The sequence below is a fragment of the Oncorhynchus mykiss genome, chromosome 17 (genome assembly GCF_057628025.1).
Source record: "Oncorhynchus mykiss isolate SJ-2025 chromosome 17, ASM5762802v1, whole genome shotgun sequence".
Taxonomy (NCBI): domain Eukaryota; kingdom Metazoa; phylum Chordata; class Actinopteri; order Salmoniformes; family Salmonidae; genus Oncorhynchus; species Oncorhynchus mykiss.
This window is the reverse complement of record NC_143038.1, coordinates 79,026,003-79,050,023: the sequence shown is the minus strand read 5'-3', so window position 1 is coordinate 79,050,023 and position 24,021 is coordinate 79,026,003. Positions and strand designations below refer to the sequence as shown.

General features: G+C 45.7%; 1 protein-coding gene across 3 annotated transcripts in view; it reads left to right on the top strand.

Moving 5' to 3' along the window:
* LOC110494842 (uncharacterized) overlaps positions 1 to 24,021 on the top strand; it is a 289,407-nt gene that overhangs the window by 241,797 nt on the left and 23,589 nt on the right. For all 3 annotated transcript variants that reach the window (XM_036950994.2, XM_090206547.1, XM_090206548.1), the window contains 3 exons: positions 8,077 to 8,219; positions 15,742 to 15,816; positions 21,194 to 21,296. In XM_036950994.2, the coding sequence (XP_036806889.1) occupies positions 8,077 to 8,219; positions 15,742 to 15,816; positions 21,194 to 21,296 (321 nt within the window). The remainder of the gene's footprint in view (positions 1 to 8,076; positions 8,220 to 15,741; positions 15,817 to 21,193; positions 21,297 to 24,021) is intronic.

Below are 24,021 nucleotides of genomic sequence, written 5' to 3'. Positions count from 1 at the left end.
ACCAAAATTGAACTTTTTGGCAAAAATGCAAAACGTTATGTTTGGCGTAAAAGCAACACATCTGAACACACCATCCCCACTGTCAAACATGGTGGTGGCAGCATCATGGTTTGGGCCTGCTTTTCTTCAGCAGGGACAGGGAAGATGGTTAAAATTTATGGGAAGATGGATGGAGCCAAATACAGGACCATTCTGGAAGAAAACCTGATGGAGTCTGCAAAAGACCTGAGACTGGGACGGAGATTTGTCTTCCAACAAGACAATGATCCAAAACATAAAGCAAAATCTACAATGGAATGGTTCAAAAATAAACTTATCCAGGTGTTAGAATGGCCAAGTCAAAGTCCAGACCTGAATCCAATCGAGAATCTGTGGAAAGAACTGAAAACTGCTGTTCACAAATGCTCTCCATCCAACCTCACTGAGTCGAGCTGTTTTGCAAGGAGGAATGGGAAAAAAGTTCAGTCTCTCGATGTGCAAAACTGATAGAGACATACCCCAAGCGACTTACATACCTTAACCTCTCTGATCTCCCCATCCCGGATCCGGGATCGTGAATTCAGACTCAAGCTCATTACCATAACGCAACGTTAACTATTCATGAAAATCGCAAATGAAATGAAATAAATATGCTAGCTCTCAAGCTTAGCCTTTTGTTAACAACACTGTCATCTCAGATTTTCAAAATATGCTTCTCAACCATTGCAAAACAAGCATTTGTGTAACAGTATTGATGGCTAACGTAGCATTTAGCGTAGCATTTAGCGTTAGCATTAGGCAGGCAACATTTACACAAAAAACCATAAAAGCATTCAAATAAAATAATTTACCTTTGAAGAACTTCAGATGTTTTCAATGAGGAGACTCTCAGATAGCAAATGTTCAGTTTTTCCTGAAAGATTATTTGTTTAGGACAAATTGCTCCGTTTTCTGCGTCACGTTTAGCTACGAAAAAACCCCTGTATCCAGGATTGTGTGAATCTATCAGCAAGGTCATTAGCATAACACAACGTTAACTATTCATGAAAATCGCAAATGAAATGAAATTAATCTATTTGCTCTCAAGCTTAGCCTTTTGTTAACAACACTGTCATCTCAGATTTTCAAAATATGCCTTTGAACCATAGCTAAACAAGCATTTGTGTAAGAGTATTGATAGCCTAGCATAGGATTATCCCTGGCATTCAGCATGCAACATTTTCCACAAAAAAACATAAAAGCATTCAAATAAAATAATTTACCTTTGAAGAACTTCAGATGTTTTCAATGAGGAGACTATGTTAGATAGCAAATGTTCCGTTTTTACAAAAAATATTATTTGTGTCGACTAATCACTCCGTTTTGTTCATCACGTTTGGGTAAGGAAAAAAAAAAAAAAAAAAAAAGTCATTAAAACGCAAACTTTTTTCCAAATTAACTCCATAATATCGACAGAAACATGGCAAACAATGTTTAGAATCAATCCTCAAGGTGTTTTTCACATATCTATCGACGATAAAATCCATCGTGGCAGTGGCAGGACGTGTATTCAGTTATATCTGTAATCTACTGTGTATTCAGCTATATCTGTAATCTACCGTGTATTCAGTTATATCTGTAATCTACTGTGTATTCAGTTATATCTGTAATCTACTGTGTATTCAGTTATATCTGTAATCTACTGTGTATTCAGTTATATCTGTAATCTACTGTGTATTCAGTTATATCTGTAATCTACTGTGTATTCAGTTATATCTGTAATCTACTGTGTATTCAGCTATATCTGTAATCTACTGTGTATTCAGCTATATCTGTAATCTACTGTGTATTCAGTTATATCTGTAATCTACTGTGTATTCAGCTATATCTGTAATCTACTGTGTATTCAGCTGTAACGGTCTTCTAGGTGTGAAGGAGAGTCGGACCAAAATGCGGCGTGTAGATTGCGATCCATGTTTATTGTGACTATAGCAACATGAATCCAAATACAAACAGTGCAAAATAATAAACGTAATGAAAACCGAAACAGCCTAAACTGGTGCAAACTAACACTAAGGACAATCACCCACAAACACACAGTGAAACCCAGGCTACCTAAATATGGTTCCCAATCAGAGACAATGACTAACACCTGCCTCTGATTGAGAACCATATCAGGCCGGACATAGAAATAGACAAACAAGACATCCAACATAGAATGCCCACCCAGTTCACGTCCTGACCAACACTAAAACAAGGAAAACACACACGAACGATGGTCAGAACGTGACAGTACCCCCCCTCCAAGGTGCGGACTCCGGACGCACAACTTAAACCTATGGGGGAGGGTGTGGGTGGGCATCTGTCCGCGGTGGCGGCTCTGGCGCTGGACGTGGACCCCACTCCATAACAGTTTTAGTCCACCTCCTTAGCGTCCCTAGATAGGTGACCCTTCTTAATGACAGCTCGGGACAGAGGGTCAGCTCGAGACAGAGGGACAGCTCGGGACAGAAGTAGCTCGGGACTGATGGGTAGCACAGCACTGAGAGGAAGCTCAGGCAGGTAGTTAGATCCGGCAGATCCTGGCTGGCTGGCGGTTCTGGCAGATCCTGGCTGACTGGCAGATCTGGAAGATCCTGGCTGACTGGCAGATCTGGAAGAGTCTGGCTGACTGGCAGATCTGGAAGAGTCTGGCTGACTGGCAGATCTGGAAGAGTCTGGCTGACTGGCAGATCTGGAAGAGTCTGGTCGACTGGCAGATCTGGAAGAGTCTGGTCGACTGGCAGATCTGGAAGAGTCTGGTCGACTGGCAGATCTGGAAGAGTCTGGTCGACTGGCAGATCTGGAAGAGTCTGGTCGACTGGCAGATCTGGAAGAGTCTGGTCGACTGGCAGATCTGGAAGAGTCTGGTCGACTGGCAGATCTGGAAGAGTCTGGTCGACTGGCAGATCTGGAAGAGTCTGGTCGACTGGCAGATCTGGAAGAGTCTGGTCGACTGGCAGATCTGGAAGAGTCTGGTCGACTGGCAGATCTGGCTGCTCCATGCTGACTGGCAGCACTGGCTGCTCCATGCTGACTGGCGGCCCTGGCTGCTCCATGCTGACTGGCGGCCCTGGCTGCTCCATGCTGACTGGCGACCCTGGCTGCTCCATGCTAACTGGCAGCTCTGGCGGCTCCTTGCAGACTGGTAGCTCCTTGCAGACTGGCAGCTCTGGCGGCCCCTGGTTGACTGGCGGCGCTGGCGCTGGGCTGACTGGCGGCACTGGCGGCCCCTGGCTGACTGGCGGCACTGGAGGCCCCTGGCTGACTGGCGGCACTGGCGGCCCCTGGCAGACGGGCGGCACTGGCGGCTCCTGGCAGACGGGCGGCGCTGGCGGCGCTGGGCAGACGGGCGGCGCTGGCGGCGCTGGGCAGACAGACGGCGCTGGCGGCGCTGGGCAGACGGACGGCGCTGGCGGCGCTGGGCAGACGGGCGGCACTGGCGGCGCTGGGCAGACGGGCGGCACTGGCGGCGCTGGGCAGACGGGCGGCACTGGCGGCGCTGGGCAGACGGGCGGCACTGGCGGCGTTGGGCAGACGGGAAGCTCCGATGGCGCCGGGCAGACGGGAAGCTCCGGCAGAGGCGCCGGGCAGACGGGAAGCTCCGGCAGAGGCGCCGGACAGGCGGGAGGCTCCGGCAGAGGCGCCGGACAGGCGGGAGGCTCCGGCAGAGGCGCCGGACAGGCGGGAGGCTCCGGCAGAGGCGCCGGACAGGCGGGAGGCTCCGGCAGAGGCACCGGACAGGCGGGAGGCTCCGGCAGAGGCGCCGGACAGGCGGGAGGCTCCGGCAGCGCTGGAGAGGAGGAAGGCTCTGGACGGATGGGCCGGAGAGACAGCCTGGTACGGGGAGCTGCCACCGGAGGGCTGGGGTGTGGAGGTGGTGACGGATAGACCGGGCCGTGCAGGCGCACTGGAGCTCTTGAGCACCGAGCCTGCCCAACCTTACCCGGTTGAATGGTCCCGGTCGCCCTGCCAGTGCGGCGAGGTGGAATAGCCCGCACTGGGCTATGCAGGCGAACCGGGGACACCGTGCGCAAGGCTGGTGCCATGTAAGCCGGCCCAAGGAGGCGCACTGGAGACCAGATGCGTAGAGCCGGCTTCATGGCACTTGGCTCGATGCCCACTCTAGCCCGGCCGATACGCGGAGCTGGAATGTACCGCACCGGGCTGTGCACCCGCACTGGGGACACCGTGCGCTCCACAGCATAACACGGTGCCTGCCCGGTCTCTCTAGCCCCCCGGTAACCACAGGAAGTTGGCTCAGGTCTCCTACCTGGCGTAGCCATACTCCCTGTTAGCCCCCCCCCAAGAAATTTTTGGGGCTGACTCCCGGGCTTCCATCCACGACGCCGCGCTGCCTCCTCGTACCAGCGCCTCTCCGCTTTCGCCGCCTCCCGTTCTTCCTTGGGACGGCGATATTCTCCTGGCTGAGCCCAAGGTCCTTTACCGTCTAATTCGTCCTCCCATGTCCATACCTCCTCGCGCTGCTCCTGCTGCTGCTTTCTCCTTTGCCCATTACCACACCGCTTGGTCCTGTTGTGGTGGGTGATTCTGTAACGGTCTTCTAGGTGTGAAGGAGAGTCGGACCAAAATGCGGCGTGTAGATTGCGATCCATGTTTATTGTGACTATAGCAACATGAATCCAAATACAAACAGTGCAAAATAATAAACGTAATGAAAACCGAAACAGCCTAAACTGGTGCAAACTAACACTAAGGACAATCACCCACAAACACACAGTGAAACCCAGGCTACCTAAATATGGTTCCCAATCAGAGACAATGACTAACACCTGCCTCTGATTGAGAACCATATCAGGCCGGACATAGAAATAGACAAACAAGACATCCAACATAGAATGCCCACCCAGTTCACGTCCTGACCAACACTAAAACAAGGAAAACACACACGAACGATGGTCAGAACGTGACATCAGCTATATCTGTAATCTACTGTGTATTCAGTTATATCTGTAATCTACTGTGTATTCAGTTATATCTGTAATCTACTGTGTATTCAGTTATATCTGTAATCTGCCGTGTATTCAGCTATATCTGTAATCTGCCGTGTATTCAGCTATATCTGTAATCTACTGTGTATTCAGCTATATCTGTAATCTGCCGTGTATTCAGCTACATCTGTAATCTACTGTGTATTCAGCTATATCTGTAATCTACTGTGTATTCAGTTATATCTGTAATCTGCCGTGTATTCAGTTATATCTGTAATCTGCCGTGTATTCAGTTATATCTGTAATCTACTGTGTATTCAGTTATATCTGTAATCTACTGTGTATTCAGTTATATCTGTAATCTACTGTGTATTCAGTTATATCTGTAATCTACTATGTATTCAGCTATATCTGTAATCTACTGTGTATTCAGTTATATCTGTAATCTACCGTGTATTCAGTTATATCTGTAATCTACTGTGTATTCAGCTATATCTGTAATCTACTGTGTATTCAGCTATATCTGTAATCTGCCGTGTATTCAGTTATATCTGTAATCTACTGTGTATTCAGTTATATCTGTAATCTACTGTGTATTCAGTTATATCTGTAATCTACTGTGTATTCAGTTATATCTGTAATCTACTGTGTATTCAGTTATATCTGTAATCTACTGTGTATTCAGTTATATCTGTAATCTACTATGTATTCAGCTATATCTGTAATCTACTGTGTATTCAGTTATATCTGTAATCTACTGTGTATTCAGCTATATCTGTAATCTACTGTGTATTCAGTTATATCTGTAATCTACTGTGTATTCAGTTATATCTGTAATCTACTGTGTATTCAGTTATATCTGTAATCTACAGTGTATTCAGCTATATCTGTAATCTACCGTGTATTCAGTTATATCTGTAATCTACTGTGTATTCAGCTATATCTGTAATCTACTGTGTATTCAGTTATATCTGTAATCTACCGTGTATTCAGTTATATCTGTAATCTACCGTGTATTCACCTATATCTGTAATCTACTGTGTATTCAGCTATATCTGTATTCTGCCGTGTATTCAGTTATATCTGTAATCTGCCGTGTATTCAGTTATATCTGTAATGTACTGTGTATTCAGTTATATCTGTAGTCTACCATGTATTCAGTTATATCTGTAATCTGCCGTGTATTCAGTTATATCTGTAATCTACTGTGTATTCAGTTATATCTGTAATCTACAGTGTATTCAGCTATATCTGTAATCTACCGTGTATTCAGTTATATCTGTAATCTGCCGTGTATTCAGTTATATCTGTAATCTACAGTGTATTCAGCTATATCTGTAATCTGCCGTGTATTCAGTTATATCTGTAATCTACTGTGTATTCAGTTATATCTGTAATCTACCGTGTATTCAGTTATATCTGTAATCTACCGTGTATTCACCTATATCTGTAATCTACTGTGTATTCAGCTATATCTGTATTCTGCCGTGTATTCAGTTATATCTGTAATCTACTGTGTATTCAGTTATATCTGTAATCTACTGTGTATTCAGTTATATCTGTAATCTGCCGTGTATTCAGTTATATCTGTAATCTACTGTGTATTCAGTTATATCTGTATTCTGCCGTGTATTCAGTTATATCTGTAATCTACTGTGTATTCAGTTATTTCTGTAATCTACTGTGTATTCAGTTATTTCTGTAATCTACTGTGTATTCAGTTATATCTGTAATCTGCCGTGTATTCAGTTATATCTGTAATCTACAGTGTATTCAGCTATATCTGTAATCTACCGTGTATTCAGTTATATCTGTAATCTACTGTGTATTCAACTATATCTGTAATCTGCCGTGTATTCAGTTATATCTGTAATCTACTGTGTATTCAGCTATATCTGTAATCTACCGTGTATTCAGCTATATCTGTAATCTACCGTGTATTCACCTATATCTGTAATCTACTGTGTATTCAGTTATATCTGTAATCTACTATGTATTCAGCTATATCTGTAATCTACCGTGTATTCACCTATATCTGTAATCTACTGTGTATTCAGCTATATCTGTATTCTGCCGTGTATTCAGCTATATCTGTAATCTACTGTGTATTCAGTTATATCTGTAATCTACTGTGTATTCAGCTATATCTGTAATCTACTGTGTATTCAGCTATATCTGTGATCTACTGTGTATTCAGTTATATCTGTAATCTACTGTCTATTCAGTTATATCTGTAATCTACTGTGTATTCAGATATATCTGTAATCTACTGTGTATTCAGTTATATCTGTAGTCTGACGTGTATTCAGCTATATCTGTAATCTACTGTGTATTCAGTTATATCTGTAATCTACTATGTATTCAGCTATATCTGTAATCTACTGTGTATTCAGCTATATCTGTAATCTGCCGTGTATTCAGTTATGTCTGTAATCTACTGTGTATTCAGTTATATCTGTAATTTACTGTGTATTCAGTTATATCTGTAATCTACTGTGTATTCAGCTATATCTGTAATCTACTGTGTATTCAGCTATATCTGTATTCTGCCGTGTATTCAGCTATATCTGTAATCTACTGTGTATTCAGTTATATCTGTAATCTACTGTGTATTCAGCTATATCTGTAATCTACTGTGTATTCAGTTATATCTGTAATCTACTGTGTATTCAGCTATATCTGTAATCTACTGTGTATTCAGTTATATCTGTAATCTGCCGTGTATTCAGCTATATCTGTAATCTACTGTGTATTCAGTTATATCTGTAATCTACTGTGTATTCAGTTATATCTGTAATCTACTGTGTATTCAGCTATATCTGTAATCTACTGTGTATTCAGTTAAATCTGTAATCTACTGTGTATTCAGCTATATCTGTAATCTACTGTGTATTCAGTTATATCTATAATCTGCCGTGTATTCAGCTATATCTGTAATCTGACGTGTATTCAGTTATGTCTGTAATCTACTGTTTATTCAGCTATATCTGCAGCCTGTAATGATGATGTTGTGTTATGCTGTCTGTGTATCCAGGTAAAGGTGGATAACCTGAGTGTGTGTTATAGTTAGGGTTAGTTGTTTGAGGGTTAGATGTAATGTGTTGTGTTATGCTGTCTGTGTATCCAGGTAAAGGTGGATAATCTGAGTGACTTCCAGGACATAGCCAGTGTGGTAGCCATCACTCAGACTTACACCACCACAGAACCCTTCATAGATGCCAAGTACAACATCAGGGTCCAGCGGATTGGCAGCGATTATAAGGCTTACATGTAAGTACCTTTCCTTGTATGTAGGTGTGTGTATGGCATTTTATTTGTCAAATGCGTCGTAAACAACAGATGTATCAATCTGGCAATCCGTAAATTTAAAAAACAAGAAAATGGCGCTCTATGGTTTGCTTAATAATGTATAAGGAAATTGAAATTACATTTACTTCTACTTTTGAAACGTAAGTATATTTTAGCAATTACATTTACTTTTGATACTTAAGTATATTTAAAACCAAATACTTTTAGATTTTTACTCAAGTAGGATTGTACTGGGCGACTTTCACTTTTACTTGAGTAATTTTATATTAAGGTATCTTTACTTTTACTCAAGTATGACAATTGGGTACTTTTTCCACCACTGCTTGGCTATATACATGGGGTACCAGTACCGAGTGATGTGCAGAGGTACGGGGTAATTGAGGTAGATATGCACATATAACGAGGAATAAAGCGACATTATGGGGTATTGTGTATCTCAATTTAATCCATTTTAAATTCAGGCTGTAACACAAAATGTTTCTACAAATTGATTGGAGTCCACCTGTGGTAAATTCTATTGATTGGACATGATTTGGAAAGGCACACACCTGTCTATATACGGTCCCACAGTTGACAGTGCATGTCAGCACAAAAACCAAGCCATGAGGTTGAAGGAATTGTCCGTAGAGCTCTGAGACAGGATTGTGTCAAGGCACAGATCTAGGGATCTGTACCATTTTTTTTTGCAGCATTGAAGGTCCCCAAGAACCTCCATTTTTAAATGGAAGAAGTTTGGAACCACCAAGACTCTCCCTCTTCCAAGTAGCTTGGCCCGAGTGAACAAATCAAATCAAATTGTATTTGTCACATGCGCCGAATACAACAGGTGTAAACCTTACAGTGAAATGCATAACCAACAATGCTTTAAGAAGTAAAGTAAAAAATAGAAAATAGTAACAAATCATTTAACAGTAGCAGTAAAATAACAATAACGAGGCTAAATACAGGGGGTAGCGATACAGAGTCAATGTGCGTGGGCACCGATTAGTCGAGGTAATTGAGGTAATATGTACATGTGGGTACAGTTAAAGTGACTATGCATAGATAATAAACAGAGAGTAGCAGCAGTGTAAAAGAGGGGTCTGGGTATCCTTTTGATTAGCTGTTCAGGAGTCTTATTACCTGGGGGTAAAAGCTGTTAAGAAGCCTTTTTGTCCTAGACTTGGCGCTCCGGGACCGCTTGCCATGCTGTAGCAAAGAGAACAGTCTATGACTAGGGTGGCTGGAGTCTTTGACCATTTTAGGGCCTTCCTCTGACACCGCCTGTTATGTAGGTCCTAGATGGCAGGAAGCTTGGCCTTGCGGTCAGAGGCCGAGCCATACCAGGCAGGGATGCAACCAGTCAGAATGCTCTCGACGGTGCAATTGTAGAACCTTTTGAGGATCTGAGGACCAATGCCAAATCATTTTAGACTCCTGAGGGGAATCAGCTTTGTCGTGCCCTCTTCACAACTGTCTTAGTGTGTTTGGACCATGATAGTTTGCTGGTGATGTGGACACCAAGGAACGTGAAGGTCTCAACCTGCTTCACTGCAACCCCGTCGATGAGAATGGGGGCATACTCGGTCCTCCTTTTCCTGTAGTCCACAATCATCTCCTTTGTCTTGATCACGTTGAGGGAGAGGCTGTTGTCCTGGCACCACACGGCCAGGTCTCTGACCACCTCCCTATAGGCTGTCTCTCCGTTGTTGGTTTTACTGGGCCGTACGAACCCTCTGTAGCACCTTACGGTCAGATGCCGGGAAGTTGCCATACCAGGCGATGATGCAACCGGGTAGGATGCTCTCGATGGTGCAGCTATAGACATTTTTGAGGGTCTGGGGACCCATGCCAAATCTTTTCAGTCTCCTGATGGGGAAAGGTGTTGTTGTGCCCTCTTCACGACTATCTTGGTATGTTTTGACCATGACAGTTTGTTGGTGGTGTGGACACCAAGGAACTTCAAACTCTCGACCTGCTCCAATACAGCCCCGTCGATGTGAATGGGGGCATGTTCGGCCCTCCTTTTCCTGTAGTCCACGATCAACTACTATACTTGTGTAACCGATGTGAAATGGCTAGCTAGTTAGCGGTGATAGGGTTTCAATCGGTGACGTCACTCGCTCTGAGACCTTGGTTCCCCTTGCTCAGCAAGTGCCGTGGCTTTTGTTAGCCCGATGGGTAACAATGCTTTGTGGGTGTCAGTTGTCTATGTGTGCAGAGGGTCCCTGGTTCAAGCCCAGGTAGGGTCGAGGAGAGGGGCGGAAGCTATACTGTTACATTGATGCTGTTGACCCGGATCACTGGTTGCTGCGGAAAAGGAGGAGGTCAAAAGGGGGGTGCCTGGAGTTGAGGCATTTGGCAGTGCGGAAAAACTCCAGATTTTTGTGGTCAGTCAATACGATGAACAGGTGTTCCGCACCTTCCAGCCAGTGCCTCCGTTCCTCCAACGCCATCTTCACTGCGAGAAGCTCACAATTTCCCACATCGTAGTTTTTCTCCATGGCTTTGAGACGATGGGAGAAGAAGGCGCAGGGATGTAGCTTCAGGTCCAGGGCAGAACTCTGGGACAGGACTTCCCCCACACCTACATTAGATGCATAGGCCTCCACCACAAACTGATAGGAAGGGTCAGGATGAACCAGGATGGGAGCAGTTGTGAAGTGATGTTTGAGGTCCTGGGACGCCCAGTCAGCAGCATGGGACCACGTGAATGCAACCTTGGGAGAGGTGAGTGCTGACAGGGGGGAAGCAAGGGTGCAGTAACCCCGAATGAAGAGGAGATATAAGTTGGCGAACCCCAGGAAACATTGCAGCTGCACCCTTTATGAAGGCTGGAGCCAAACCCCCACCACTCTCACCTTCCCGGGATCCATCTGGACACTTCCAGCGGAGATGATGTACCCCAGGAAAGGGATGGTGTAGCAATGGAACTTGCTCTTCTCTGGCTTAACAAACAGCTAGTTTTCCAGGAGGCATTGAAGAACCTGTTGGACGTGGAGCACATGTTCTTGGGGGCGGGAGAAGACGAGAATGTCATCAATGTTGATGACAGGCGCTCCCCCTGGAGTGGCTCGAAGGCCAAGGAGATGAGTGGTAGCGGATAGCAGTTATTCACCGTTATGTCATTGAGTCCCAGTAGTCGATGCACGTGTGTAGGGTCTTGTCCTTCTTCTCCACAAAGAAGAATCCTGCACTGGAGAGGACGAGGGATGTATAAATCCTGCAGCTAGGGAGTCCCCAATGTAGATGTCGATTACCTCGGTCTCTTGTCCCGACAGTGAGTACTAGGGAGAGGTTAATCCTGCAGTCATATGGTCGGTGCGGCGGAAGCGAAGTGGCCCAGGTCTTGTTGAACACCTCCCGAAGGTCCTGGTACTCCACGGGAATTGCGGAGCGGTCTGGGGCACCTTCCAAGCCTCCAGAAAGCCCCCAGAAAGACATCCCGTAGACCAGTTAATGAGGGGATTGTGTCGCTGGAGCCAAGAGAATCCCAATCCTTGGGAATCTGAGGAGACTTGATGAGCAGGAATTGAATAGTCTCGCTGTGATTCCCTGACACTCGTAGGTTGATGGGAGTGGTAAAAGGAGTGACACGGCCTATAGAGAGCCCGTCCAATGCTCTAACATCCATGGGAGTGGAGAGGGGCTGAGTGAGGATGTTCAGCTCAGGAGCCAGGGTAGTGTCCAAAAGAACTCTCATTGACCCCAGAGTCATCGGCCCCCGTCCCCGGAGAGATTTAGGCTGGTTTCCCCACAGCAGAATGGCATGAACAGGGGTGTGAGCAAGGGAAGCAGGAAAGTTCTCCCTGTGGCCCACCAGAGTACTCACTCCTACCAGAGAGCCTGATCTTTTTAAAGGACAAGAGTGTTGTGTTAATCCTGTATTGCCATTCCGCTGGTTTTAGCCCAGCTCTATCTAGTTGCATGGGCTCGGGAAGCGGTGACTCAGCTGTCTTCGGCAACTCTCGGGGAAGGTCGGGAAGCCTCTGGTTCTCTCGGCAACGGGATCATCGGGAACCTCCGGGATGACTCAGAGAAAAGGTTGAATCCCTGGGCTTGCGAGCGAAGTCGAATTTCCTCTCCCTCCGTCATTCCCGTAGTCGCCCATCGATTCAGATGGTCAAAACCATGAGGGAATCGAGGTCTGTGGGTAACTCCCGAGCGCAAGCTCGTCCTTGATCTCCTCCGAGACGCTGTGCAGGAACATACCGAACAGTGCTTCCTGGTTCCATGCACTCTCCGCTGCCAACGTGCGGAATTCCACCGCATAGTCGGCCACACTACAGGAGTCCTGCCGAAGCTGGATTAGCTTCCAGGCAACTTCTCTTCCGGAAAACGGGGCTAAACAAATGTCTTCACCTCTCCCACGAACCCTCCAGACTAATGCATATGGCCGGCTGTTTTTCCTATACAGCAGTAGCCCAGGTGAGAGCCCTCCCGGACATCAGCGTGATGAGCTAGGCTATCTTGGAGTGATCTGAGGTGAAGGAGGAGGGCTGAAACTCAAAAATTATGGCACACTGAGCTAGAAATGCCGGACAGGTGCTCGGCTCTCCATTGAAGCGTTCCCGGGGGGGGTAAGAGGGGCTCCCGAGAAGGTGGAGTGACCGATGAGATGACGCTGCTAGCAGCTGGGTTACTGAGGGGCTGGTCATGGCGTTCAGCCAACATTTGGACCACACCATAAGGCCACGAAGCTGGCCTGGGTCTGATGGGTCAGTCATGGTCGGTTTGAAGGTAAGACCCAGATTATGTCGAAGTAACAATGTTTATTACAGCAACAGGGACAAAGGTACAGGACAGCAGGCAGGCTCAGGGTCAGGTCAGGCAGAGGTTGGTAATCCAGCGGTGGGGCAAAGGTACAGGACAGCAGGAAGGCTCAGGGTCAGGGGCAGGCAGAGTGGGCAGGCAGGAGGGCTCAGAGACAGGACAGGCAAGGGTCGAAACCAGGAGGTTGAGAAAAAGGGAGAGACTGGGGAAAAGCAGGAGCTGAGACAAAAAAAAATGCTGGTTGACTTGACAAACAAGACGAACTGGCAACAGACAAACAGAGAACACGAGTATAAATACACAGGGGATAATGGGGAAGATGGGCGTCACCTGGAGGGGGTGGAGACAATCACAAAGACAGGTGAAACAGATCAGGGTGTGACAGAATCTGGTTATGAATATAGACCGCAATAGACCCCCATTGGCATTTCTGTCTTTTCGGTAGATGTTATAACCATGTATTTCTACCACTGTATCATCAAAGGTGTTATCTAAGTGAGTTTCAGAGATAGTCAGAATATGAATGTCATCTGTTACAAGCAAGTTATTGACTTCATAAACCTGTTTCTTAAAACTTGTTGAGGATAGGGGGCAGTATTTTCACTTTGGATGAATTGCGTGCCCATAGTGAACTGCATCCTACTCTGTCCTAGATTGCTAATATATGCATATTATTATTACTGTTGGATAGAAAACACTCTGACGTTTCTAAAACTGTTTGAATTATGTCTGTGAGTATAACAGAACTCATAGGGCAGGCAATCTTCCAAACAAGAAGTGAAATTCTGAATGTGGGTCAAATTTGACGTCATCGCCCCTTCCTTTCCAAACAAGATATGGATCTGGTAGCACCTCCTACGCCTTCCACTAGATGTCTTCATTCAGTAGAATGTGGAATGGAGCTTCTGGTGTGAACTTTGACCGAATGGGAGCGGAAATAGTCACAGTCTTGGCAGAATGCAATTTCCCTGTGGCGCATTTCTCTGTGGGTGCCACAGTCGTTCCATTTGGCTGCAGATGAAAGTGTATGATCCGGTTGGAACGTTATTGGATATATATGAAAATAACATCCTGAAGATTGATTCTCTACTTAGTTTGACCAGTTTATTCGACCTGGAATATATATTTTTGAAGTTTTCGTGCGAGTTGTCCTGGACCAGCCTCAGCTTTTGGGCACGTGAGCTGAAAGTGCTAGCAAATGCAGCTAATTGGACACTAGTATTGGACATTATGGAACAAAACAATGATTTATTGTGGAACTAGGACTCCTTGCACTGCATTCTGATGAAAGATCATCAAAGGTAAGGGAATATTTATGATGTAATTTCGTATTTCTGTTGACTCCAACATGGCGGAGAAATACTTTTACGTCTGAGCGCTGTCTCAGATTATTGCATGGTAGGCTTTTTTCGTAACGTTTTTAAAAAATCTGACACAAGCGGTTGCGTAAGAACCAGTATATCTTTAATTATATGTAGAACATGTATCTTTAGTCAAAGTTTATGATGAGTATTTCTGTTCTGGCGTAGCTTTCTATAATTCCTCTGGATATTTTGGAGGCATTTCTGAACATGGCATCAATGTAAACAGATATTTGTGGATATAAATATGCATATTATCGAACAAAACATAAATGTATTGTGTAACATGTCATATGAGTGTCATCTAATGAAGATTTTCAAAATGTTAGTGATTCATTTTATCTCTAATCCTGCTTTTGTGACTCTATCTTTGGCTGGAAAAAGTGGCTGCATTTTTCCTTTGATTTGGTGGTGGCTTACATAAATATAGGTTGTGTTTTCGCTGTAAAACATTTTAAAAATCGGACATGATGGGTAGATGAACGAGATGTTTATCTTTCATTTGCTGTATTGGACTTAATGTGTGAAAGTTAAATGTTTCATAAAGAATATATTTGAATTCCCTGCGGCACCTTTTCAGCTGAATGGGGGGGTGGAGTTCCCCTCGGGGATCGCCTTGCCATAACAGGTTTTAAAATACATATTTTAATAAGGGCTATTTATAGCACTTTCCTGGGATGCTTGATTGTTTTTAATGCTTTACTGGGGAGCTTATCAGAAGTAGACTTGCTCATGTTATTTATATTGGAGATGATAGTGCAGGGTGAAATGCACACATTGGACTTCCTACCAGGGCACACCGCCTTAGTGCTAACAGTATAACTCTGGTTCATAGGCACATGATTACTGCATACAATAGCTGTAGGCTCAACAGAGGTATTCAAGGCAGTTAAAGGGACATACATTAAGTTACTTACATTGTGTCTGCCAATGCCCCAAGGATAATGTACATTTGATGCAGCAACACAATGGTAGGGATTAACTGAGTTGGTTTTGGGTCATTGGTAAGTAATTGTCTCAACGCAGCCTTGAAATGCGTGGACAGAGTCCAGGAGCCAAGATGATTTGGATTGACTCCGTCATTCCTGTAAAGTATCTTCTGTTTCCAGAAGGTGTCAAAGTTATCTATTAAAGTGTTTCCAACAGATCTTTCACACCCGCGGACCAACGATGGTACTGGACCTGAAATTATTAGCCGCTTTTTGGAATCTTTCAGCGCTAGAATCAGTTCTTTAAAATCAGAAGTTCCGAGCTAGCCCTCCTGATGTTGTTTGACCCCACATGACCCCACATGGACTGGTATCAAGGTCCTGAATAGGTGTAGGTGTGTGTGTGTGTGTTCACCATGTCTGTTAATTTTTCTCCCCCAGGCGGACATCCATCTCTGGGAACTGGAAGAGCAACACAGGATCAGCCATGCTGGAACAGGTGGCCATGACAGACAAGTGAGTCGCATCGGTCTGACTAATATTACAAGCAAGGTAGGGGTTAGGGTTATAGGTAGGGGTTAGGTTTAACAACTACTCATTCACCTTCTCATTATTTGTACTATTTTCTACATTGTAGAGGGTTAATGGTAGTGGTTAGGGTTAGGGTTATAGGTAAGGGTTAGGTTTAGGTTTAGGTTTATATTAATGAGTTAGGGTTATAGAGAGGAGTTAGTATTATATGCAGGGGTTAGGCTTAATGGTAGGGGCTGGGGTTATAGGTAAGGGTTAGGTTTAGGTTTATAGGTATGTTTTAGGGTTATAGGGAGAGGTTAGGGTAATAGGTTAGGGTTATATGTAGGGGTTATAGGTAGGGGTTTGGTTTATATGTATGTAGGGTTAAGGGTTATAGGTAGGGGTTAGGGTTAGGGTTATAGGTAAGGGTTAGGGTTATATGTAGGGGTTATAGGTAGTGGTTAGGTAAATGATAGGGGTAAGGGTTATAGGTAAGGGTTAGGTTTAGGTTTAGGTTTATATTGATGAGTTAGGGTTATAGGGAGGGGTTAGGGTTATATGTAGGGGTTAGGTATATAGGTATGTAGGGTTAAGGGTTATAGGTAGGGGTTAGGGTTACAGCATGGGGTTAGGGTTATAGGTAGGGGATAGAGTTATAGGTAGGGGTTAGGGTTATTGGTCTGGGTTACAGTTGGTTATAGGGAGGGGCTAGAGTTATAGGGAGGGGTTAGGGTTATAGGAAAGGGTTAGGGTTATAGGTAGGGGTTAGGGTTATAGGGAGGGGTTAGGGATATAGGGAGGGGTTATGGTTATGGGGAGGGGTTAGTGTTATAGGGAGGGGTTAGAGTTATAGGGAGGGATTAGGGTTATAGGGAGGGGTTAGAGTTATAGGTAGGGGTTAGAGTTATAGGGAGGGGTTATGGTTATAGGTAGGGGTTAGGGTTATATGTAGGTGTTATGGTTTTGGTAGGGTTAGGGTTACAGGTAGGGGTTAGGGTTAGGGTTGTAGGTAGGGGTTAGGATTATAGGTAGTGTTAGGGTTATAGGGAGGGGTTAGGGTTATAGGTAGGGGTTATGGTTATAGGTAGGGTTTATGGTTATAGGTAGGGGTTAGGGTTATAGGTAGGGGTTATGGTTTTGGTAGGGGTTAGGATTCATGGTAGGGGTTAGGTTTAGGGTTGTAGGTAGGGGTTATGTTTATAGGTAGGGGTTATGGCTATGGTTAAAGGTAGGGGTTAGGGTTAGGGTTATATTTAGTGTTAGGGTTATAGGGAGGGGTCAAGGTTATAGGGAGGGGTTATGGTTATAGGGAGAGGTTAGGGTTAATGGTAGGGATTAGGGTTATAGATAGGGGTTATGGTTCTATGTAGGGGTTATGGTTATAGGTAGGGGTTACAGTTATAGGGAGGGGTTATGGTTATAGGGAGGGGTTATGGTTATAGGGAGGGATTAGGGTTACACGGAGGGGTTTGGGTTATAGGGAGGGATTAGGGTTACACGGAGGGGTTACAGTTATAGGGGGGGGGGTTATGGTTATAGGGAGGGGTTAGGGTTACACGGAGGGGTTTGGGTTATAGGGAGGGGTTAGGGTTAATGGTAGGGATTAGGGTTATAGGTAGGGGTTATGGTTATAGGTAGTGTTAGGGTTATAGGTAGGGGTTATGGTTATAGGGAGGGGTTAGGGTTACACGGAGGGGTTTGGGTTATAGGGAGGGATTAGGGTTACACGAAGGGGTTACAGTTATAGGGAGGGGTTATGGTTATAGGGAGGGGTTAGGATTACACGGAGGGGTTTGGGTTATAGGGAGGGGTTAGGGTTAATGGTAGGGATTAGGGTTATAGGTAGGGGTTATGGTTATATGTAGGGGACAGGGTTATAGGTAGGGGTTAGGGTTATAGGGGGGTTATGGTTACACGGAGGGGTTTGGGTTATAGGGAGGGGTTAGGGTTACACGGAGGGGTTTGGGTTATAGGGAGGGGTTAGGGTTATAGGTAGTGTTAGGGTTACACGGAGGGGTTTGGGTTATAGGGAGGGGTTATGGTTATAGGGAGGGGTTAGGGTTACACGGAGGGGTTTGGGTTATAGGGAGGGGTTAGGGTTATAGGTAGTGTTAGGGTTATAGGTAGGGGTTAGGGTTATAGGGGGGGTTATGGTTATAGGGAGGGGTTAGGGTTAATGGTAGGGATTAGGGTTATAGATAGGGGTTATGGTTCTATGTAGGGGTCAGGGTTATAGTGAGGGGTTATGGTTATAGTGAGGGGTTATGGTTATAGGGAGGGATTAGGGTTACACGGAGGGGTTTGGGTTATAGGGAGGGGTTAAGGTTATAGGGGGGGTTAGGGTTATAGGTAGGGGTTAGGGTTATATGTAGTGTTAGGGTTATAGGTAGGGGTTAGGGTTATAGGGGGGTTATGGTTATAGGGAGGGATTAGGGTTATAGATAGGGGTTATGGTTCTATGTAAGGGTTAGGGTTATAGTGAGGGGTTATGGTTATAGGGAGGGGTTATGGTTATAGGGAGGGATTAGGGTTATATGTAGGGGTTAGGGTTATAGGTAGGGGTTAGGGTTATATGTAGGGGTCAGGGTTATAGTGAGAGGTTATGGTTATTGGGAGGGATTAGGGTTATAGGGAGGGGTTGGGGTTATAGGGAGAGGCTAGAGTTAATGGTAGGGGTTAGGGTTATAGGTAGTGTTAGGGTTATAGGGAGGGTTAGGGTTAGGGTTATAGGGAGGGGTTAAGGTTCATGGTAGGGATTAGGGTTATATGTAGGGGTTAGGGTTATATGTAGGGGTCAGGGTTATAGGGAGGGGTTATGGTTATAGGGAGGGGTTAGGGTTAATGGTAGGGATTAGGGTTATAGATAGGGGTTATGGTTCTATGTAGGGGTCAGGGTTATAGTGAGGGGTTATGGTTATAGGTAGGGATTAGGGTTACACGGAGGGGTTTGGGTTATAGGGAGGGGTTAAGGCTATAGGGGGGGGGGGGGTAGGGTTATAGGTAGGGGTTAGGGTTATAGGTAGTGTTAGGGTTATAGGTAGGGGTTAGGGTTATAGGGGGGGTTAGGGTTATAGGTAGGGGTTAGGGTTATAGGTAGTGTTAGGGTTATAGGTAGTGTTGGGGTTATAGGGAGAGGCTATAGTTAATGGTAGGGGTTAGGGTTATAGGTAGGGGTTAGGGTTATAGGTAGTGTTAGGGTTATAGGGGGTGTTAGGGTTATAGGGAGGGGTTAGGGTTATAGGGGGGTTAGGGTTATAGGTAGGGGTTAGGGTTAGGGTTATAGGTAGGGGTTATGGTTATAGGTAGGGGTTTAGGTTATAGGTAGGGGTTATGGTTATAGGTAGGGGTTAGGGTTAGGGTTATAGGTAGTGTTAGGGTTATAGGGAGGGTTAGGGTTATAGGGAGAGGTTAGGGTTATAGGGAGGGGTTATGGTTATAGGGAGGGGTTAGGGTTAATGGTAGGGATTAGGGTTATAGATAGGGGTTATGGTTCTATGTAGGGGTCAGGGTTATAGTGAGGGGTTATGGTTATAGGTAGGGATTAGGGTTACACGGAGGGGTTTGGGTTATAGGGAGGGGTTAAGGTTATAGGGGGGGGGTAGGGTTATAGTTAGGGGTTAGGGTTATAGGTAGTGTTAGGGTTATAGGTAGGGGTTAGGGTTATAGCGGGGGTTAGGGTTATAGGTAGGGGTTAGGGTTATAGGTAGGGGTTAGGGTTAGGGTTATAGGTAGGGGTTATGGTTATAGGTAGGGGTTTAGGTTATAGGTAGGGGTTATGGTTATAGGTAGGGGTTAGGGTTAGGGTTATAGGTAGTGTTAGGGTTATAGGGAGGGTTAGGGTTATAGGGAGAGGTTAGGGTTCATGGTAGGGATTAGGGTTATAGGGAGGGGTCAGGGTTATAGGGAGGGGTTACGGTTATAAGGAGGGGTTATGGTTATAGGGACGGGTTAGGGTTAATGGTAGGGATTAGGGTTATAGGTAGGGGTTAGGGTTATAGTGAGGGGTTATGGTTATAGGGAGGGGTTATGGTTATAGGGAGGGATTAGGGTTATATGTAGGGGTTAGGGTTATAGGTAGGGGTTAGGGTTATAGGGAGGGGTTATGGTTATAGGTAGGGGTTAGGGTTATATGTAGGGGTCAGGGTTATAGTGAGGGGTTATGGTTATTGGGAGGGATTAGGGCTATAGGGAGGGGTTGGGGTTATAGGGAGAGGCTAGAGTTAATGGTAGGGGTTACGGTTTTATCAACTCTACTCTTCACTGAACAAGTCAATTATAGACAATGCTAGCAACACCACTCTACTCCTTTTAAAGATTCCCAATACAGAGAGATTTGCACTTCCCTCAAATCCTGGATGTTGTGGAGCGTGTTCTGTCCAGGATGGTTCTGAGTAGATCACGCAAGCAGATGTTGGCCAAGCTGCTCTACTCTGCCTGCCTCCTCCCCAAGAAGCCAACCTCCTCTTTGTCTGAAGCCAGCAGACTTGAATAATGATATGGGTTCTTGTTATTCGAGGAAATACTTTGTGAGACTATGTAGCCTGCAGATACAGTACAGTCGGTGTGGAGTTGTCTCAGTGTGGTTGAGTCTAATGGGTCTCATCAGTCACTGTAGCTCATCTTAGAGTTGTAGGCTCACTGGAGGGCCTGTAGTCCACATGCTGTAACTGAGGTGGTTCAGTGAACTATGTGCTTGTGATATGTAACCTTGCCTGAGACCTGAAGACTCGTGTTAGCTCCCCATGATAATGGCCAGGATTTAGCTCAATGGATTTACACCGTCTTGATTAATGTGAACGACCCAGATTTTGATACCTGGTTGGTTACACTGACATTGTGATGTCTCTCTTCTGTCAGGAACAAGCTGTGGTTGTCTTTGAATCAGTGGGCTAACCCTGTCTCTCTCCTGTCAGGAACAAGCTGTGGTTGTCTTTAGCTCTGTGGGCTAACCCTGTCTCTCTCGGGAACAAGCTGTGGTTGTCTTTAGCTCTGTGGGCTAACCCTGTCTCTCTCAGGAACAATCTGTGGTTGTATTTAACTCTGTGGGCTAACTATGTCTCTCTCGGGAACAAGCTGTGGTTGTCTTTAGCTCTGTGGGCTAACCCTGTCTCTCTCCTGTCAGGAACCAGCTGTGGTTGTCTTTAACTCTGTGGGCTAGCCCTGTCTCTCTCGAGAACAAGTTGTGGTTGACTTTAGCTCTGTTGGCTAACCCTGTCTCTCTCAGGAACACGCTGTGGTTGTCTTTAGCTCTGTGGGTTAACCCTGTCTCTCTCAGGAACAAGCTGTGGTTGTCTTTAATTCTGTGGGCTAACCCTGTCTCTCCCGGGAACAAGCTGTGGTTGACTTTAGCTCTGTGGGCTAACCCTGTCTCTCCTGACAGGTACAAGCAGTGGGTGGACATCTGCTCAGAGATCTTTGGAGGTCTAGAGATCTGTGCAGTCAAAGCCATCTGTGGAAAGGATGGGAAGGACTACATCACTGAGGTATGCTCTGATCTCTATAATATTGTCATTAAGATCCCATCAATTACCTGATATGTTACACATTCTATTTGTCTGTGGTGGTGTTCAGTAGAGCAATTAAGAGTTATGTAGTTCATTTTAGCTTATACAGTATGTAATTGTGTAAAGTGTTTTTCCGTCTAAGTAGGTTTGGTATCAGGCTGATAGGTAGTAGGGCTGATAGTGGGTCCGGTAGTAGGGATGTTACTGCTGATAGTGGGGCTACTAGAGGTAGTAGGGCTGAGAGTTGTAGTCGGGCTGACAGTAGGGCCGACAGTTGGGCTGACGGTAGGTCTGGTAGTAGGTCTGATAGTGGGGCTAGTAGAGGTAGTAGGTCTGATAGTGGGGCTAGTAGAGATAGTAGGTCTCATAGTGGGGCTAGTAGAGGTGGTAGGGCTGATAGTAGGGTTAGTAGAGGTAGTAGGGCTGATAGTGGGACTAGTAGATGTAGTAGGCCTGATAGTGGGGCTAGTAGAGGTAGTAGAGATGATAGTGGGGTTAGTATAGGTAGTAGAGCTGATAGTGGGACTAGTAGAGGTAGTAGAGATGATAGTGGGGCTAGTAGAGGTAGTAGGGCTGATAGTAGGGTGAGTAGAGGTAGTAGAGATGATAGTGCGGCTAGTAGAGGTAGTAGGGCTGATAGTAGGGTTGGTAGAGGTAGTAGGGCCGATAGTAGGGCTAGTAGAGGTAGTAGGTCTGATAGTGGGGCTAGTAGAGGTAGTAGGGCTGATAGTGGGGCTAGTAGAGGTAGTAGGGCTGATAGTGGGGCTAGTAGAGGTAGTAGAGATGATAGTGGGGCTAGTAGAGGTAGTAGGGCTGATAGTAGGGGTAGTAGAGATGATAGTGGGGTTAGTAGAGGTAGTAGGGCTGATAGTGGGACTAGTAGAGGTAGTAGAGATGATAGTGGGGCTAGTAGAGGTAGTAGGGCTGATAGTGGGGCTAGTAGAGGTAGTCGAGATGATAGTGGGGCTAGTAGAGGTAGTGGGGCTGATAGTGGGGTTAGTAGAGGTAGTAGGGCTGATAGTGGGGTTAGTAGAGGTAGTAGGGCTGATAGTGGGGCTAGTAGAGGTAGTAGGGCTGATAGTTGGACTAGTAGAGGTAGTAGGGCTGATAGTAGGGTTAGTAGAGGTAGTAGAGATGATAGTGGGGTTAGTAGAGGTAGTAGGGCTGATAGTGGGACTAGTAGATGTAGTAGGCCTGATAGTGGGGCTAGTAGAGGTAGTAGGTCTGAAAGTGGGGCTAGTAGAGGTAGTAGGTCTGATAGTGGGGCTAGTAGAGGTAGTAGAGATGATAGTGGGGTTAGTATAGGTAGTAGAGCTGATAGTAGGGCTAGTAGAGGTAGTAGGTCTGATAGTGGGGTTAGTAGAGGTAGTAGGGCTGATAGTAGGGCTAGTAGAGGTAGTAGGTCTGATAGTGGGGCTAGTAGAGGTAGTAGAGATGATATTGGGGTTAGTAGAGGTAGTAGGGCTGATAGTGGGACTAGTAGAGGTAGTAGAGATGATAGTGGGGCTAGTAGAGGTAGTAGGGCTGATAGTGGGGTTAGTAGAGGTAGTAGGGCTGATAGTGGGGCTAGTAGAGGTAGTAGGGCTGATAGTTGGACTAGTAGAGGTAGTAGGGCTGATAGTAGGGTTAGTAGAGGTAGTAGAGATGATAGTGGTGCTAGTAGAGGTAGTAGGGCTGATAGTAGGGTGAGTAGAGGTAGTAGAGATGATAGTGCGGCTAGTAGAGGTAGTAGGGCTGATAGTGGGACTAGTAGAGGTATTAGAGATGATAGTGGGGCTAGTAGAGGTAGTAGGGCTGATAGTGGGGTTAGTAGAAGTAGTAGGGCTGATAGTGGGGCTAGTATAGGTAGTAGGGCTGATAGTGGGACTAGTAGAGGTAGTAGAGATGATAGTGGGGCTAGTAGAGGTAGTAGGGCTGATAGTGGGGCTAGTAGAGGTAGTAGAGATGATAGTGGGGTTAGTAGAGGTAGTAGGGCTGATAGTGGGACTAGTAGAGGTAGTAGAGATGATAGTGGGGTTATTAGAGGTAGTAGGGCTGATAGTGGGGCTAGTAGAGGTAGTAGGGCTGACAGTTGGACTAGTAGAGGTAGTAGGGCTGATAGTGGGGCTAGTAGAGGTAGTAGAGATGATAGTGGGGTTAGTAGAGGTAGTAGGGCTGATAGTGGGACTAGTAGAGGTAGTAGAGATAATAGTGGGGCTAGTAGAGGTAGTAGGGCTGATAGTAGGGTTAGTAGAGGTAGTAGAGATGATAGTGGGGCTAGTAGAGGTAGTAGGGCTGATGGTAGGGTTAGTAGAGGTAGTAGGGCTGATAGTGGGGCTAGAATAGGTAGGATAGCTGATAGTGGGGTTAGTAGAGGTAGCAGGGCTGATAGGGGGACTAGTTATTTTACTGGACTCGATTGTACCCCCACTAGTTATTTTGCTGGACTCCATAGTACCCCCACTAGTTATTTTGCTGGACTCCATAGTACCCCCACTAGTTATTTTGCTGGACTCCATAGTACCCCCGCTATTAATTTCGCTGGACTCCATAGTACCCCCACTATTAATTTTGCTGGACTCCATAGCACCCCCACTAGTTATTTTGCTGGACTCCGTAGTACCCCAACTAGTTATTTTGTCGGACTCCATAGTACACCCACTAGTTATTTTGCCGGACTCCATAGTACCCCCACTAGTTATTCTGCCGGACTCCATAGTACCCC